The sequence below is a fragment of the Arthroderma uncinatum genome (genome assembly GCF_011692745.1).
Source record: "Arthroderma uncinatum strain CBS 119779 chromosome Unknown scaffold5, whole genome shotgun sequence".
Taxonomy (NCBI): domain Eukaryota; kingdom Fungi; phylum Ascomycota; class Eurotiomycetes; order Onygenales; family Arthrodermataceae; genus Arthroderma; species Arthroderma uncinatum.
Genome location: NW_022983867.1, coordinates 385487 through 401563, shown reverse-complemented (window position 1 = coordinate 401563; position 16077 = coordinate 385487). Strand labels below are relative to the sequence as shown.

The window sequence follows — 16077 nt, the reverse complement described above, 5'->3', positions numbered from 1 at the left end:
TGGGCTGACGCAGACTGTGGCCACGATGAACTCGCATCAGATCGCAGTAGCCAAGGCGTCTTTTTCCGCGGGCCTTCTACGGCCTGATCCATCATCGGTCCCGGGAGAAGAGATATCACGCTTTCACAATGAGCTCGACGCGATGCTGTCGCATTGCTCACCAGCACACATCCAGGTTTGGGCAATTTCAAGCTCCTTGCGTCGTCAGAGTGGGGAAATCCAAGTTTACTAAATCGTTACACCTCGGGATTTTTCACTCCAGATATGCAAATCATGGCTTCTAAAGAATGTTGCCCCTTCGGCCGCACGGGTGGGAGGACTGGGCAAATACTTCGTTGCGCTTGCAGGTTCGCTGCAACACACCTCCGCGGATAACAAGCAGACCCGAACTGGAGGCGGTAGCAGGGCCCCAGCTTCCTCGAAAAGAAAGACATTACATATTCTCTACCTACTCAATGATTTACTTCACCATACGAAATACCACGATCACGCATCCGCTTCTGCATTTACAACAATTGCAGAGTCATTGCGGCCATACTTGACTGAACTTTTTGGCCTTGCTGGGAGCTATAGCCGTGATCGGAACCCAAAGCACCGCAAACGTGTCGGGGACCTTCTGGGGCTATGGGAAGATAACGCATATTACGGCGCCGAATACATGAAGAAATTACGTGAAGCGGTAGAGAGCTTCGAGTTTATGGGGGAGAAGACTCCCGCGGACGTGGATAACCTGGGTGGACAGAAGAAAACAGACACACGAACCCTACCGTACATGATGCCAGCAACGCACGGTGACCCCAATGCGCCATATCATGAGTTACCCGCGGGAAACATGTTGCCGCATATTATTCCAGACTCTCCTATTGCAATTCGACCGCAATCATTACGGCCTCTTCAATTCGTCGCTGGCCCCGCTGACGAGTCCCTTGTCAAAGCAGTGAAATCCCTTTTAAACGATGTCGACAGAATTTATAATACCAACGATAACGAGTCTCATGATGTTACTATAGTAGACGTTGATGAGCTTGGCCAAACTATTACGCGCATCGACACGACTGGAAAGTCAATTGAGAGTGGTACATATTACGGCTGGTCGCGAGAGTTTTGTCATAACATGAAACAACGAAAGCATGGCAAGGCTCGCAGTAGGAGCCGGAGTGCAAGTCGAAGCGTTAGCCTGCACCGTTCGGCCAGTAAGAGACGACGATATAGTGATAGTATGAGCGAGGACGGGCGAGGCCGCTCGAGCTCCCCAAGCTCGTCGATGTCTCGAGGACGTCGACGGTCCCGCTCTGGCTCACCTCGTCAATCTAGAACTGGTCGTTCAGCATCTAGGTCATTGTCTTATTCACCGAAGGCTTCGTTATCTCAGGGTAACGTTCCTCCCGCCCCGCAACTCACAAATCAAACCCAAGTACAATATCCCAATCCACAATTCCCATTTTCTGGTGTACAGCAACTAGGCATGTTACCCATTAACCCCGCCCAGCCAACAATGTTCACGCCTGCTGCTCGACCACCAAACTGTCATGGGTCCTGGCCACCGCCACCGCCACCACCAGGGGTCTCCGCAGCGGGTGGAGGTCCCTTCCCGCCAAATATGAATATGGCGATGAACATGGGTATGAACATGATTATGCCACCATTTCCTCCGCCTTTCCAGCAACCGCCTATGGGTGGACATCAATTTATCCCCCAGCCTCATCAACAGGGGGGGAGCTATCATTTTAATCCACCACATCCCAACCAGCAACAGGGTCAGCAGGGCCAGCAGGGTCAGCAGGGACAGATGTACCGAAGAAACCCAAACTCGGGCCCTAATACTATGGGAGGATGGAACCAGGGTGGCTGGTCATGACGACTTACATGACTAGATGAAGATAGCCGTTGTATTACTATTATGATCACTGTACGATTTCAGGGAGAGGCTTTAAGTAGCCGTATGCACGAAGGAACAGTTTTATACCATCGTGCAAATACACCTCTCTATAATATGGAACAAATGCTATACATTTTAGGAAAGACACTCTCTCAACATACCTGTATGGGAGACAGAAGCCTATCCGGGTGGCAGTCAGAATAATTGCCTTTGGATGAACGTAAGACGAAACGCTAAGGGCCAAAAAGGGATGGATGTGTAAATATGGTCAGGGGGAGGGCAGGGTTGACTTTGGGCGATGTAGAGCGAATTAGTCCAAGAGATTTGTATCTCTTTTCACGTTGAAACTTCAAAAATTATTTTTGACCAAAGAATGCATTCGTAGAGCTGTCGTCGAAGGGAAAGAAAGTCTCTTGCCGGGATACAGGGTATCCTGCCTCGCAGAAGGGGTTCTATGCCGTATCTAGGCGAAGAATGCGCCAGGCATGAACAGCGATGGTAGGGATATTGTCGACTCTTGAAGTGACGTTGATATTAATTAGCGTTTATACTCTTTGATCCACGAATAGAGATTGCCCTTCGCATACCATATCATACCATACTCATGAATCAGTGCGGTTGTCCCGAGTTTTGCCCTTCATGTTGTCCAGCGCATAATCGTGTCTCTTAATGGACGGCGGAAGCCCATTGCTAGAAGGACTACTATCGTGCTTTGTGACGTCACTATCTTCCCGCTTCTTTCCTTCCTTCACTGCTGAAGGCGACTCTGAAGCCCGCAGCTCTTCCATCTGTCTTTGAGTATGCTCGTGCATTATTTGCGTGTAGGAGGTTAGGGTATCTCGACGGCCTCTCGAAGAGCTCATCGATTTAGCCGGAGCAAGCGTGTCATCCATTTCGCTAATCGTTGTAAGTCTAATCTTGACCTATTGAAAAAAAATTGTGAGATGAGAGATCTATTCAGGGAATGCACCGTGGATCTATGCCTCTGAGGATAGAATAGAGCTGAGGTGGTTTGTATATGGAGAAAACAGTGCTTTAAGGCCGTGACTTATTTTTTCATACTCCTTTGGGGGAAGCTTGAAAAAAAATAAGGTAATGCAATAGAACAAAGGAAAGAAAGAAAGAAAGAAAGGTGTTTTTGCAATTTACCAAGTCGCAACGGTCATCCAGCCACAAAGCAGTAGCCGTTTAAAATGTTATCCAGAGACGGACGGGAAGGATAGTAGTGGTGATATCGAGCGGGATATCTCACGAGGGAGAAGGGAAAGCAGACAGAATAGATGAAGTTCTCTCGATCGTAATATATAGATTGGAGCTTCAAGACAAAACAAGCCCCTTGTACTCCGTAAGTAGTGTCGAGGGATCAATCGGCCGTGTTCACATCACGATAAGGGGCATCGTCAAGCCTGACACCGGGATGAGGCGCAATTGCGTCATACAGGAACAGCTATCAGTATAGAATGCCAAACATTCGCAGTTATATCGCCGTACGAGCCCAAAGATTAGAATCGGACTTGGGGCGGGGAGTAATATCAGGCGCTGCCACCGTGTTGGCCAATAGATACGGACTTGCCAGGCTCAAAAACGGGTCATCGGAGTAGTGAAAAGCAGGTCCTAGGATGGAGACTGATTGTGGAATGCCACCGCGAGCTCAGATATTCACAGTAGCACAGCATGATAGCCCCCCCGGGAAGTGCATGGACATAATGTCAGAGGTATGTCGTCACAACGCATGGGAAGTATTGGATCCTCTGGAGCCAAGGTTGAGAATCCCCATAAGGGCAGCGTTTAAAACACCAGTACGGACAAGTTAGCGTCGGCTTGAGAACTCTAACCGTAATAAATATATGTCTAACCATGACATGTTTTGCCTTTTGCTACATCTGTACGAAGTACGGAGTAGACCCTTAGGCTTGGAAAGGTAAAAGGATAACCTCAAGTCCGATCGCGATCTGGGAAGATCTCGCATAAGCTCTAGTATTTGGGCTCGACCAAGTGGCGGATTTGATCGACCTCAAGCACATTGATGGATGTGTTCCGTCCGGGTTTAACTGGAGCGACGAACGCCATGGCCAGGATAGTACGAAGAACCAGGCCGGAAGTGGAGGTAGCGATGACATCTTTGCTTGTACCCTCGAAACGGACGATACGGACATAACTCGGAGCGAGAGCTGCAGGGAACGATGATCTGTGGGTTCGGCCAACTTTTCCTTCCCCTGCTATAGATCTGCTGTCTGCTCGAAACGCTACCTGTGCGAACACTGTAGATTAGTGACTAGTGACTACGGCAGTTCAATATTTGATATTCAACGAAGGGAGAACAATGACGTGCCTGGCTTGGATTGCCACGTGGTAAATAAGTAAGTAGCTTCTCTCGTCGATCTTCGTTGAGATCGATATTCAGCTACACGCTCAAGGCGGATCGTGGTCATAGAAGCATTTGGCTTTCCCGTCAGTACTTACAGGAGAAAACCGCTCCTGGTTCCCACCCGTGTTCTCCCTTGCAGTGGTGCAAGATGTCGCCACTAGAATCCGAGTTATAGGTGCCACAGCGCAGGGAACACGCAGGTCCATTTTGAGATGCCAGACGTCCGGTGGTCGAAGTTTTGTCAAACAGAAATGTGCCTAATATTGATCTTTTGACTGTTGAACCATGTTGTAAACTAATAATTTTTTAGGGATTAGATGCTCATATGTCATCAGTATCTAAGAAGGTAGGAAAGTCGTAGGAACAAGAAGGAACATATATCAAAGAAAATACAAATTATCAATAAGAATCATCGTCGTTAATCGATTATACGTAACCTAGTGGCCCCGTTAGTATATGTTGGCAACCCGTTAACGCAAAGCAAGGGGGAAGAGGGGTCGCATGGGCCCAAAGCAAGCCGAAGCGACTAAGACCGGGGCCCATTCGTTCATCCATACCTTTCCTAGCGCCCTGGAAAAAGAACCTGACAATAAACACCTGAAGGCCAGCCATCGAAATCATCATCAAACTTTCGATAACGCTGAAGTTGAATATCCTCTTCTCCGTGCTCCGCACGGTGCTGAAATTCCTGTTCTCACGAGTGCGGAAATACTTCTGGTTTCGGCTGATTGTAGACAGTTGGCCACCTAATCTGAAGATGGTCTCTTCCACCGCCGACGCCTGCTCAGGGGAGGTGCCCGGTTTCGAGGGTAGCTGGGTTCGTTCCTCGTTCTCAACCTGCCATGCATAACATAAAAATATTAGTACGGTGTGTCAGATAAGGAAAGTTTCGGCAGGTTCAATTGATGTTCATATCCTTTCAAGCGAAACGGAAGGACTAACAGCAATCTCAAAGTCCACGGTCTTCTCAGCGAAGGTTGACATCTCGTTATTGAAGCAGAAGCGATATTCTCCGACGGACTGGGCGGTAAAGACAAAATCTCCCTGTCTCTCCTTAGTTCCATCCATAACCAGTCTCTCTCCTGGGCCATAGACGGAGAAATCGATATCGAACGAGCCACCAGATTGGACCTAGACACCCACATAAACCGCAAGATCAGTAGAGAGATCAAACAAGACAGCCATGTCTTTGCTTCCAGCCCTTCACCAACCATCCAAGCAGAACAATTAACTTACAGCGAAGTAAAAAGCGATTTTGGCTGGGGGTTTATCGATCCAGGAGTAAAAGCAGGCCTTCTCGGCAGCATCGAGTCTGTAGGTCAAAGCAGTCCCGTAGACCGACGAAACCGCCCAGGCAAAGAGCCATACCGCGATAGCTTGGAACCGCATTATGCCTTGCAAGCAAAGGACAAGAGATGTACCGTGAACCGTGATAGCAAACCGTCGTCGAGGCCTGCTTCTAATTTTCGATGTTCCAAGGGGATTCGATGCGTTCGAGCTTGCGATGTTGACACCTTAGTGTGTTGTTTGCTCTGTTTGCACCTCGCCTTCAGGGGGAGAAAGAAGTATGTAACAGTTGGAAAAGGAAGAGCAGCAACATCGCACTCCTATGCTATTTGACGGAGCGTTCCGTAAAAAGGGAATCATCTAGCTAGAGACCTTTAGTCTTTCCTGATAGCTTACAACTGGCCCCTTACTGTGTGTGGGTTAAAACACCCGGAGTCAAAAAAACGCATCATTCACCGCCAACCAAACACCGCCCATTTAAAAAAACAGTTAATAGAAGATAAGTATAAGACGGGGTTCGGCAGGAAGATCAGTAACAAGATCGGGTGTGCAGATAGAAAGATAACATGAAAAAGAACATGGTAAAGCAAAATATGCGAAAAATCCTGAAATCTTTGAGGAACGTTTCCCCCCCCCCTTTTTTCCCTTGTCTGGTTTTTGCGTCACGGAAGTCATTTATAAGCGCTGAAGGTATCGTGTTGTCGCGTGATGGTACGAAGCGCTGGCTTTAAATGGGCCATGCTATAGAGAGTCGACTCTTGCGGTGCCGTTTAGAAGGGCACGGACGAAAGCTGCCGGGGTATCTATCGAATGAAGATATTGTCGCTCTTGGTTAAGAAATTGCGGTTTTTATTTACATGGTTAAGTCCAAGTTGGCTATCGGAGTCGCCGACGAGTTCGGCAAGAATGTCGTCTAAGAAATAAGTGTTAGCCTTTTCGTACCGTTAGGGGCCTATCTCATGGTGAATAATTCATACCATCTTCCAAATATGTCGGGTTCGAATACATGGCACGAGATACGATTGCAAACTTGATCTTCTCAAATTGTTTGCCTCTGATACCTGTTCTCTTAGAGAGACGCTCCTTGGTATCAACGAATTTTTCGCCCTGCAAGTGTGTTAGTCGTTAACTCAAGTGGATGGCTTTTCCAGAATCAGTTTTAGCAGGTACATACTGGTTTCACTACAAACTTGAAGGGTATGCCGTGTTCTCTGTTCGGCTCCTTATCAAAGTTGAACGCGTTTATCCTGAAATCCCCTTCTTCCATATTCCGTTCGTCTTCTGGGATAGGCTCGGCGTATAAGGAAATAGAGTCCATAATTCCAGCAACGGAAAATTTATCTGTCAGTTCCTTCTGCATTTTGCCGTAATGTGCTTCGAAGACGCGGACGTTGGCCATGGTTTCGTCATCTAGACCAGCTTTCTGCTGTAGACCCTGAAGGATGTCGGTGACATTACCCTGCTTTGGTACCAGTAGCTCATGAGGTTGCTAAGATAATAAGCGTCAGTGATTATATTAATATAATTAGGGCAGTCGAATTAGACAAACCTCCTTGATGATCCCTTCGGGGAGCCAGGTGATTTTCACCAGTTTCTTAGTCTCATATTCACTCAGGCTGGTTCCTAGAATCTCATAATACAACGCATCGCTCCTCTGCCCAGAGTTTCCATACGCAGAATACTGTGTATGAAGAATCTGAGAGAGGGTTTGACCGACATTTCGTCTAATGAATGGTTTGGGGTTTCCAGTGTTAGTGGCAACAGGGGCGAATCGGAGGTGTGTCGGGTCGACTTTTAGGTGTTCGCCAACTTTAGTAGAGAATTGTTCGTAATTCATCTTGCGGCTGAGGGCTAGGGTGAACGTTGCATCTTCGGATTCGGCTTTGACAGGGGCAAACTTTATCATTACGCGGTTGAGTAGGTAGTCGTAGTACTGTCTTGCGTCTTTGTAGATAACGCTGGGTCCGAGTCTATTTGAATTGAGGTCAGCAGCGGCCATGAGCTGCGTTGAATGTGAGATGTCATACTCTGCGTCGCTTTGTGTTCGTTGAAAACATATTACGTCGCCATCCTGAATTTCTGAGGCCTGGAATGTTTGCTTGGGTTTTAGCTGGTCAATCATTGCAGGTTTGATTTCCTAGAGTTCCTATGTTAGAAAACCGCCCTGTGATTATTGATTGGAAGATAGAATGATAAATACCTCGTATAGCGAAAACGATGTTCCAGGCGGCCATTTCATTATGTCAAGTATAGGACCAGCCAGCTCTGATACTCTGGATTGCTTTTTGACGAATACGTGGCCCACACCAGACAGCGTTTGAGTTGCAGCATCAAAGTGTTTCAATATGACGAGCACAGAGGCGTTCGGCCCTTGCGTTTCGGGCCAGGTCACCTTTCCGTTTTCCCCAGGTTCCCCGATCTCAAGATATACTCGGAACGGAGCGCCTCTTGAAGATTGCTTCTGTGCGGCGTCTTCCACTGTGTCATCCGGTTCTCGTAGAGGCTGATCTGGGCGAATAGTTTTGTTCTGGCGATTGACCATAGCCCATAGACGTATTCGTTCAGGGTCCAACCCCCTATCTTCTGCTACTAGGTTGGCAAACTGAGCGCATGTCATATTGCGACGGACACGGTAGGGTGTAGGAAGCGCGGGATCGTCCGGATCAAGATCAGTGCTCGTCAAATCAAAGCCATGGTGATGTTTAAACGACTCGTCCGATATAACGCCGATGTTTATATAAAGATGCTGCTCTTCACGCTCTTTCTTCCTTCTAACGGCCTCGGCACGCTCTTCATCAACTTGTTTCGCTGTATAATCCGTTAGTTGAGTCGCCACAACCAACTCCAGGGAGAAAGCTGTGTCTTACCAAGGTGGACGGGTACATCTTCGTTGACAACGTCGACGAGTACATCGTTAATTCTGGATTTCCGGATATATACCAACATGTATGCGTTCATCGAACGTTTGGTCGAATAGTTTCTGGTATAAGGTTGACGCACACCTCCTCCGTTGGCATACTCTCCTCCGAAATTCTCTTCTAGAGTCTCCTTGGTGGTCGCTCTAATCACCTTATCGTCGTCGAATTTATAGAAGTGGCCGTCTTTCGTTGGGCGTAAGAAAGCATAGTAATGGCCAGCGTTAAGGTCGCCGCTATGAACAAGGACACCGAAAAGTTTATACTCCCAGGGCTCAGACATATCTGCATCCGCTGAAAGATAGGGCGCCGCATCAAACTCCTCAGGAAACTCATGTCGGTCGTTGATTTTCATCATGGCATCACGGTTAAAATCATACTCGTATCGTTGCAGATGCAGATGCAAGACAGGCGGGAAGCTTTCGAATATGACTCCCTTTCTAGCATCCTGTAGGCCATGAGGAGATCCCGCATCGTACTTATTCTCTCCGTCCATAATCTCAACGTTGATGTAAGACCTAAAACTATCGTCTAACGTCTTGTTCCCTTTGACGCTCAACTGTATATCCCAGAAGTCTTCTATCCGCGATGATTCATAGTCAACGTTGATGCAGGAGATGTAAGTTTTCGTCTTACCCACGAAAAGGTTTGGGAGTGCTAGCTCTGCCGGTGTGCCTTTCATATGTTCCTCCAACTTTTCCATTAATAAACGAGACAGTTCCTGGACGTCCTGCTGTTCAAAGATTACCCTGGATTTCCATCCAAAGGACTCTGTGAGCTCGGAAGTTCCAACGGGGGTGTCACACGTCTGGAGTGAGTAGAATAAACGCTGAAGCGTCCAAGCACAGTTCTTCTTGCTTGCTTCATCATCCGTGGGGATCTGGTATACGGCCTGTCCTTCCGTTTAGATTGATTCTACTTCCGCGGAGAAGATCTCGGCTTACCTTTCGGAATGCATTTGTAAAAAACAAAGACTGGAGAAGGGAGTTGAGATAGCAGGTTGCACCCTGGTTCCTAAGGCCAACCATACCAGTCTCCTTCTTGGAATTATAGCTATGGCTTATTAGCTCTCATAGTATCTTCATGTTTTTACGGTGAGGTCCATACTTTTGGAAACTGTGCCATAGAACACCTGTCGGGTCCTTCACAACTCGCATATATGTCGTGAGACAAGCCTCTTGATTCTCCACGAGCGGCACACCTCTGTCATCATGGGCCATCTGGAACAACCTTCGTAACTCACAGAATCGGGTGAAGCCCCAATCTGACTCGTCGGCATTAAACCGGTGAGACGCTCCTACAGCCGAGTTAGCCAGCCACACTCGTACGCTTGGGGGGAGACCGCAGGATATCCATACTGTTCGCGATGTATATATCTGGGTGGTTTGGGTTCCATAGAACCAGAGAAAACTGTACGCAAGCATACCAGTCTTCTGGCGCATTATCCTCCCAGCCGTGTTCGAGGTAAAACGAGGCATGCTCTACCTGGTTGCCGAACGGGAAGAATAGTATTCTCCTAACCACCAGTTAAAAAAAAGATCAAGTCCCCGCCACCGGTATATACCGCTATAAAGCATCATATCTCGGAACATACCAGGGAGCACCAGCACATTCAAACTTCGGTCCATGTTCTCTCCGCGGTAGCTTCGACCAGTTCTTGATATGCCATGTGTGATGGGTCTCAGCTTCGGTTTCCAGGTCTGGGTCCGCGGGAAGGACCTTCGCCATCATCGCCTCATCTGTGAACACGCGGCATGCGTTAGCATAGAGCCCATCTTATCGACCATCATGCAACGGTGCGGTGGGAGAGGAAAGGTCTTTTTGATCTTGGCACTGGGAAATGCTGGACTCTCGACGGAAAATGAGGGGGAGGGGCTGTATGGCGGAGCTCGAGGGAAGCAGATAGAGACAGGCAGATGTGCGAGGAGGAGTCTTTGAAGCAATAGCTGGAGTCATCGGGAGGCCATACAGTCGTTGGCGAGCGGCTTCTCCATGTCTACATCGTTCGAGGTCGAGCCGGCGGGCGACACGACGACCACGTCTGTCCGGTCATTGCTATCGAACTGTTCGTAGTCATCGACCATTGTATCAGCATCATTAACCTGTAACTCAAGGCGCGGTGATCAGCCTGGGTTTGCTTCCAGCGGCGCAACAGCCGAGGGCGACCTACATGGTCCATGAGCTCAAAGACGCCCGTTTGACCGGTACAAACTGTGCTTCTCTTATCGGGCGCTGGCTGGCGGCCGTGGCGGACTGGCAGCTGGACGGTCTAACAGTCTGAGAGGGCGAGAGAAGAGGAGGCCAGGAGGGACAGCTGGGTGCTGGGAGCTCTCTGGTCGCAGTTGAGGATGTTGGTGGTGGAGAGTTGGCAGGCAAAATAGTTTGTAAGTTTTATATAACCAGACCACATCTCTATACATTCTACATTCTACATTCTATATTCTACATTCTTCATTCTACATTCTATATTCTTCATTCTACATTCTATATTCTTCATTCTTTATATATGTCAGTGATAACATCTGGATAGCTGCTCATGAAGTCTCACTCTAGCCTATCATGAGCTCTTATGTGCACATTTCTTCTTACATGACTCTCTAGACACCTAGACATACCTATACATATCTAACACATACCTATCTTTGTATACATATCTACCATACTCTGTATCTCTATCCATCTCTATCTCTATCTATCTATCTATATCTATCTGTATATCTGTATCTATATCGTATCTGTTGTAGTGCGTTTCAGCTCCGAGACCGGCTGTAAATAAACTAGTAGAAGATCCCAGTGAAGATTCTCACCAACATCTTCACTTCTTCCTCCTCGCTCTCTTCTTCCTCCGCGACATCTACTGCGCTCGACATGCCTCGACTGTGAACCATGAGTTGTAAAGTCCTCCATTCCGGCATCCAGGCGTCCTTCAGCTCCGAGCTGGCCCAGTCACCCTCTGCAAGGCCTGCGCTGCGCTCGTGAATGGCACCGCCGGCATGCTGCTAAGCCAGTCGAGCCGATGCAGGCAGAGCATTCGCCTGAGATGCCGCCAGCAAGTGCGCTGTCTGTCTGCAGACAGCTACAGACCTCCGCCGTGGCGGCCAGGATCTGTTCTTGATGAGTAAGGGCTGTACCTGCGGGCTGGCTGAGAGAGATGCAGAGACATGCAGGAGACTGACGCTGAATACGATGGCAGTTGGGTTGAACGAGACGTCCGGCCTATCAGTCTGCGCCAGTTGACCTTCTTTGGCCGTACGCTCACCGAGAACAGGCTGATCAGCTCGGCAAACTACGTGCGGACGGAGCTGCCCACCAGGTTAGATACCCCGCGAGTATACGTTGATGTCTCGAAGTGATACCTCGAAATATAGACAGATAACTGACGGCTTCGATAGGATCGCACACCGTCTTCGTGATATGCAGAAGCTGCCGTATGTCGTCGTGACCAACCCGCACCTCTCCTACGTCTACGAGCTATACTACAAGGCGTTTGAACGCTTCCGGACGGTGCCCGAGATAAAGACGATAGAAGACAATGATAGATATTGTGATGTCCTACGACACGCCCTCAAGGAGCATCTGACCGTGATTCCCAACCTGGCTATGGGTGTGCTGGAATGCCAGGACCTCGTTAAGCCAGAGGTCATGGACCGGTTCATGAATACTCTGCTGCGAGCGGTAAGATAATCAGTAGACATGAACATATGGATACGGCCAGAGCTAATTCAGAGTTGTTCCATGCAGAGAATCTCGCGGCGAGTGATAGCAGAGCAACACCTTGCTCTGACAGATACGTTTAATTCGCCATGGCACTTCCCCGACCCCGGTGACCGTACAGAGCTGAGCGCTGATTTCGTTGGTGAAGTCTTCCTGAAATGCAACGCAAAGGATGTCGTAGAGCGATGCGGCAAGCTGGCTCGAGATCTACTACGACAGACCCTCGGCCCGGACGCCAAAATCCCAGAAATATCCATCCAGGGCCATCTAGGCGCCATGTTCCCTTACATACTCAGCCATCTCGAATACATCGTGGGAGAACTGTTGCGGAACTCCATGCAGGCCGTCATCGAGAAATACAAGGACTGTCCTGGCGCCCCTCCTCCCATCGAGGTGCTCATCTGTGAAGCTCCCCAGCACGTCATCATCCGCGTTTCTGACCAGGGCGGCGGCATCCCTCGAGAACTCCTCCCGTATCTCTGGTCATTCTGCAAGGGGCCTCGTACGGAAACCCGGCTGCAGAACCTAGGCCAGATCCACGCCATGGCTGCAACGATGCAGGAGCTAAAGGTCTCGCACCAGCCATCAAAAGTCTCCAGAGGCGTCAAGGAGAATTCTCTTGACTCGCTCAGCTCGCGTCCGCCGAATCTGAGGCTTGGAATGGGTCTTCCGATGAGTCGTGTTTATGCAGAGTATTGGGCGGGCACGCTCGAACTTCATAGTCTCGAAGGCTACGGTGTCGATGCCTTCCTGCAAATTTCTAGACTTGGGAACCAGAACGAGCAGGTGTCCAAGAGAGCGGCCATTGACGCTGTATAGTTCACCCCATACACTCACCCCATACACTTATATATATACTTCCAAACTTTTTTCATCAAGCCTTACAAAAGCCTGGTCAACCACGGTCCAAACACCAACCACCCAGACAAATGCATAACTTACTACGCACTCTCCGAGCACTCCCGCGCCCTTTCCCATGTCCTTCACTCTGCCGTTTCCAGAGACTCACTCCTAACATCGCTCGCACCTTCTCCCATCCGCCAATCTCCCCCATATATCAGTGCTGTGTTTCGGATATTTCTACATTCTCTCCTTCAAGAGGGAACGAATATCCATTTTGTGCTTTTATGCTGAACGGTTAAATCACTCTACTTTTATTTTATTTTTTTTTCTCCATCGTGCTCTTGTAAAGAAATGGATTTGCAGCAGACCAGCGGTTATGCCTCAGAACAGCCTGTAGGAGAAGACCAATGTGGTCTCTCGAGTCAGCGCGCCATTGAACAAGCTGCAAAAACCTGTAGCGATGACCCAGACGCTCCGTTCCTTGCTCACAGAAAGGCAGATCCTCGAACAATCAGACGCGAATATGGTGGAAAGACATATCACTTGGGGTTGCAGCCCCCGCGAATCTACCCAAATCCTCAATTTGTCCGTTCCTCTTCCCTTTGCTTAAAGAACAGGTTATCCGTTTCCACCTCCTTTGCTTTAAAAACCACTTGTCTGCCTTCTTCCCATTTGCTTCAAGGCCGGTTTTTCTGGCCCCATCTCCCCTTAGCTTTGAATACAACTTTTCAACTTCCTACCTACCCCGTGCTTTAAGACTGGTATCCGATTACTGATTGCACGTTATTAGGTCGACGATTTAGATAGCAGATCCGTTCTTGAGCACAATAGTAGTGAATCGGAGATCAAGACCCTAACCTTACATACCAAAGGGGAATCGTTCCCTGCGTGGAAACGCCCGCCTGACGTGTTTATACCCATGAGGCATAAACACAGGGGCCCTTCAAAAAACCACTTCCCATATCCCCCTAAGCCAAAGGAACTCGTGAAAGGACCCGAAGTTACTCACCTCGATGTAGTCAAGATATGGAGAGGAGGATTGTCCATGGCTGAAGCGAAGGAGCTTATAGAGTTGGAAAAAGCATTCCGGTCTACTTTGTCCACTATGCTAAGCGGGAAACTTGGATTTGTCACAGAATATATCCGTGAAGTTGACTGTGGGATTCGAGGGAAAGATTGGCCCGCTTTCCGGCGGCTGCCATTTAACATAACTAATTTTGCGGAGGATATGGTGAAGTATGCTAAGGTACAGCAAGACTACAAGGGATTGTTCGAGTCTATGGGCGACATTCAGACATTGGCTTCCCAGTTTATTCGCACTCATGACTGCTTTACCGGCGGCGAGTGCGCTGCTGACGAGCTACTGCTTGGAGTGACAGTTTTGCCATATTCGCTGAAGGATACTGGGCACAGCTCGGTAGAATCGTCGGCAGATATACGCTGGGAACCTCACTATCTATCTTTTGAAGGGACCGACTGGAAGGCTATAGAAGGAGACATGTTTGTGTTGATTCCGAAATATAACTCTGCGCCGATGGGTGACGTCGGGATGGCTGTGGAATTTACAACACCTTCAAAATGGCTTTACTGGAACACGGAGCTTCAGCAATTTTCCGGCACCGTGCCATTTTTCTCTGGACCTGTGGAACGCCAGATGCACGACGATACAGTAATTATGTGCGACGATCCTGAGGTCTACTCATACTCCGTTCTTATCACGGTCGAGGGGAAAGCGACTAGCAAATTTGGGCCGAAACTGCGGTTTGAACAGATCGTCAGGGCAAGAATCACTATCGACGTTTTGAGAAGGGATTCGCCTGAAATGATATCCCGCGTAGCTCGTGAGACGGACCTGGAACTCAACGGATCGGGTACTCAAACATCTTCCTCGTACCATTTACCGGACCCAGACTCTGAATCTGAATATTCTAGGTCAGTGGGAGGAGGAACACCGGGCAGCCAATCACCCAGTGGGAGGCATGCAGCAATGCCTCAGAAAACTCCTGATGAATCTAGCAATGGTTGGAGCGAGAATGATGCTTTACATGAAAGCACGGATCTTGAAGATGGTTTAAAATCCTTCATACCCACACCACCGTCTTCCGAAGAAGGAATGGCTGTTATGGTCAGATTCCCCAGATACGCTGCCGAACTAGGTGAAGAGCGTGGGAGCAGCGTGCCCCCGCTAGAGAGGAAGATTCTGTCACAAGCAACCCTCGGGTCTCGGACGAGGGGAACTGAATCCTCCCCTCCGGCCCTCAATACCGGGGCTAAAAATGATGATCGCCTCATCCTCGACCTTCCCCCGGCTGGGGCATTATTCCCTTCCCTGACGGCTGATAAACTGGGAGAGCCACCTGTGCTCACTCCTAATACTGTTGCTGAACGGAAAATCGTGGAAAAGGGGCAATGCGAAATACTCCTTGACATACTCAAGGGCCGCCAGACTCCCACTATACCCCCTTGTAATGAAGATGATATTCGGGAAACCATATCACTATACTGCGGAGACTATATGCCAGCTATCCCGCAACTCCAAGAAAATACTATTCTAGGAGCCCTACCGCCCGCTAAAGACGAAGTGAATGGCCTTGGAACAATCATCTCCACCACTCCCATCCTCACAAACCTCGCAGATCGCATGATGGAACAAGCAGAATGGGTCATAGACGTCCCATCCCCCATAGCGACTACAAGTAAACCAGATTTGGACATGGATAACTTACGCCTCCTTGTCCAGCGTATATCTGAGTGAAATGGGCTGCGAGACCCCTGGACTTGGGCCATATATCGATCCCACAATTGGATGTAGAAGGATAAGGGTGGTAGTAACAAGGCTAGAATTGATACTCTTAATATTCCTTATTGCTATCCCTCCCTGATATATACTTAGAGCCTTATAACGGCGATAAGCACCTTCCTTATCACACGTGACCTTGTGCTTTTTATGACATCATCACGATAAAAGCGCCAGTTGCAGCTTCCAAAGACTTTGAGACATCAACCAGTTTAAGAGCAACAATGGATAATCCTTGCAATCTGCCGGGTAGAAGGGCATTCTACGCTGCCTA

The 16077-nt window shown here is 48.7% G+C and overlaps 5 protein-coding genes across 5 annotated transcripts; 3 read left to right on the top strand and 2 right to left on the bottom strand.

Annotated features, from left to right (window-relative positions):
• Positions 1 to 25: 25 nt before the first annotated feature.
• On the top strand, positions 26 to 1858 carry GIQ15_06506 (uncharacterized protein; the record flags this gene model as incomplete). Its single annotated transcript, XM_033553923.1, has 2 exons — positions 26 to 175; positions 263 to 1858. The coding sequence occupies 2 exons, from the start codon at positions 26 to 28 to the stop codon at positions 1856 to 1858; spliced, it is 1746 nt and encodes a 581-aa protein (XP_033403438.1).
• A 1995-nt stretch (positions 1859 to 3853) lies between these two features.
• On the bottom strand, positions 3854 to 5636 carry GIQ15_06505 (erp2,4; the record flags this gene model as incomplete). Its single annotated transcript, XM_033553922.1, has 5 exons — positions 3854 to 4129; positions 4343 to 4404; positions 4805 to 5084; positions 5190 to 5378; positions 5484 to 5636. 5 exons carry the CDS (start codon positions 5634 to 5636, stop codon positions 3854 to 3856), a joined length of 960 nt encoding a protein of 319 aa, XP_033403437.1.
• Positions 5637 to 6337: 701 nt separating this feature from the next.
• GIQ15_06504 (ubiquitin carboxyl-terminal hydrolase 5) lies at positions 6338 to 11319 on the bottom strand (the record flags this gene model as incomplete). The annotated part of the gene is made up of 13 exons (XM_033553921.1): positions 6338 to 6447; positions 6512 to 6641; positions 6709 to 7023; positions 7084 to 7671; positions 7735 to 8342; positions 8402 to 9341; positions 9394 to 9502; positions 9557 to 9746; positions 9808 to 9965; positions 10044 to 10188; positions 10419 to 10551; positions 10620 to 10709; positions 11257 to 11319. The coding sequence occupies 13 exons, from the start codon at positions 11317 to 11319 to the stop codon at positions 6338 to 6340; spliced, it is 3579 nt and encodes a 1192-aa protein (XP_033403436.1).
• Positions 11320 to 11610: 291 nt separating this feature from the next.
• Positions 11611 to 12982, top strand: GIQ15_06503 (kinase; the record flags this gene model as incomplete). Its single annotated transcript, XM_033553920.1, has 3 exons — positions 11611 to 11762; positions 11842 to 12124; positions 12191 to 12982. The coding sequence occupies 3 exons, from the start codon at positions 11611 to 11613 to the stop codon at positions 12980 to 12982; spliced, it is 1227 nt and encodes a 408-aa protein (XP_033403435.1).
• A 1129-nt stretch (positions 12983 to 14111) lies between these two features.
• On the top strand, positions 14112 to 15761 carry GIQ15_06502 (uncharacterized protein; the record flags this gene model as incomplete). Its single annotated transcript, XM_033553919.1, has 1 exon — positions 14112 to 15761. The coding sequence occupies one exon, from the start codon at positions 14112 to 14114 to the stop codon at positions 15759 to 15761; it is 1650 nt and encodes a 549-aa protein (XP_033403434.1).
• Between the last annotated feature and the right edge of the window lie 316 nt (positions 15762 to 16077).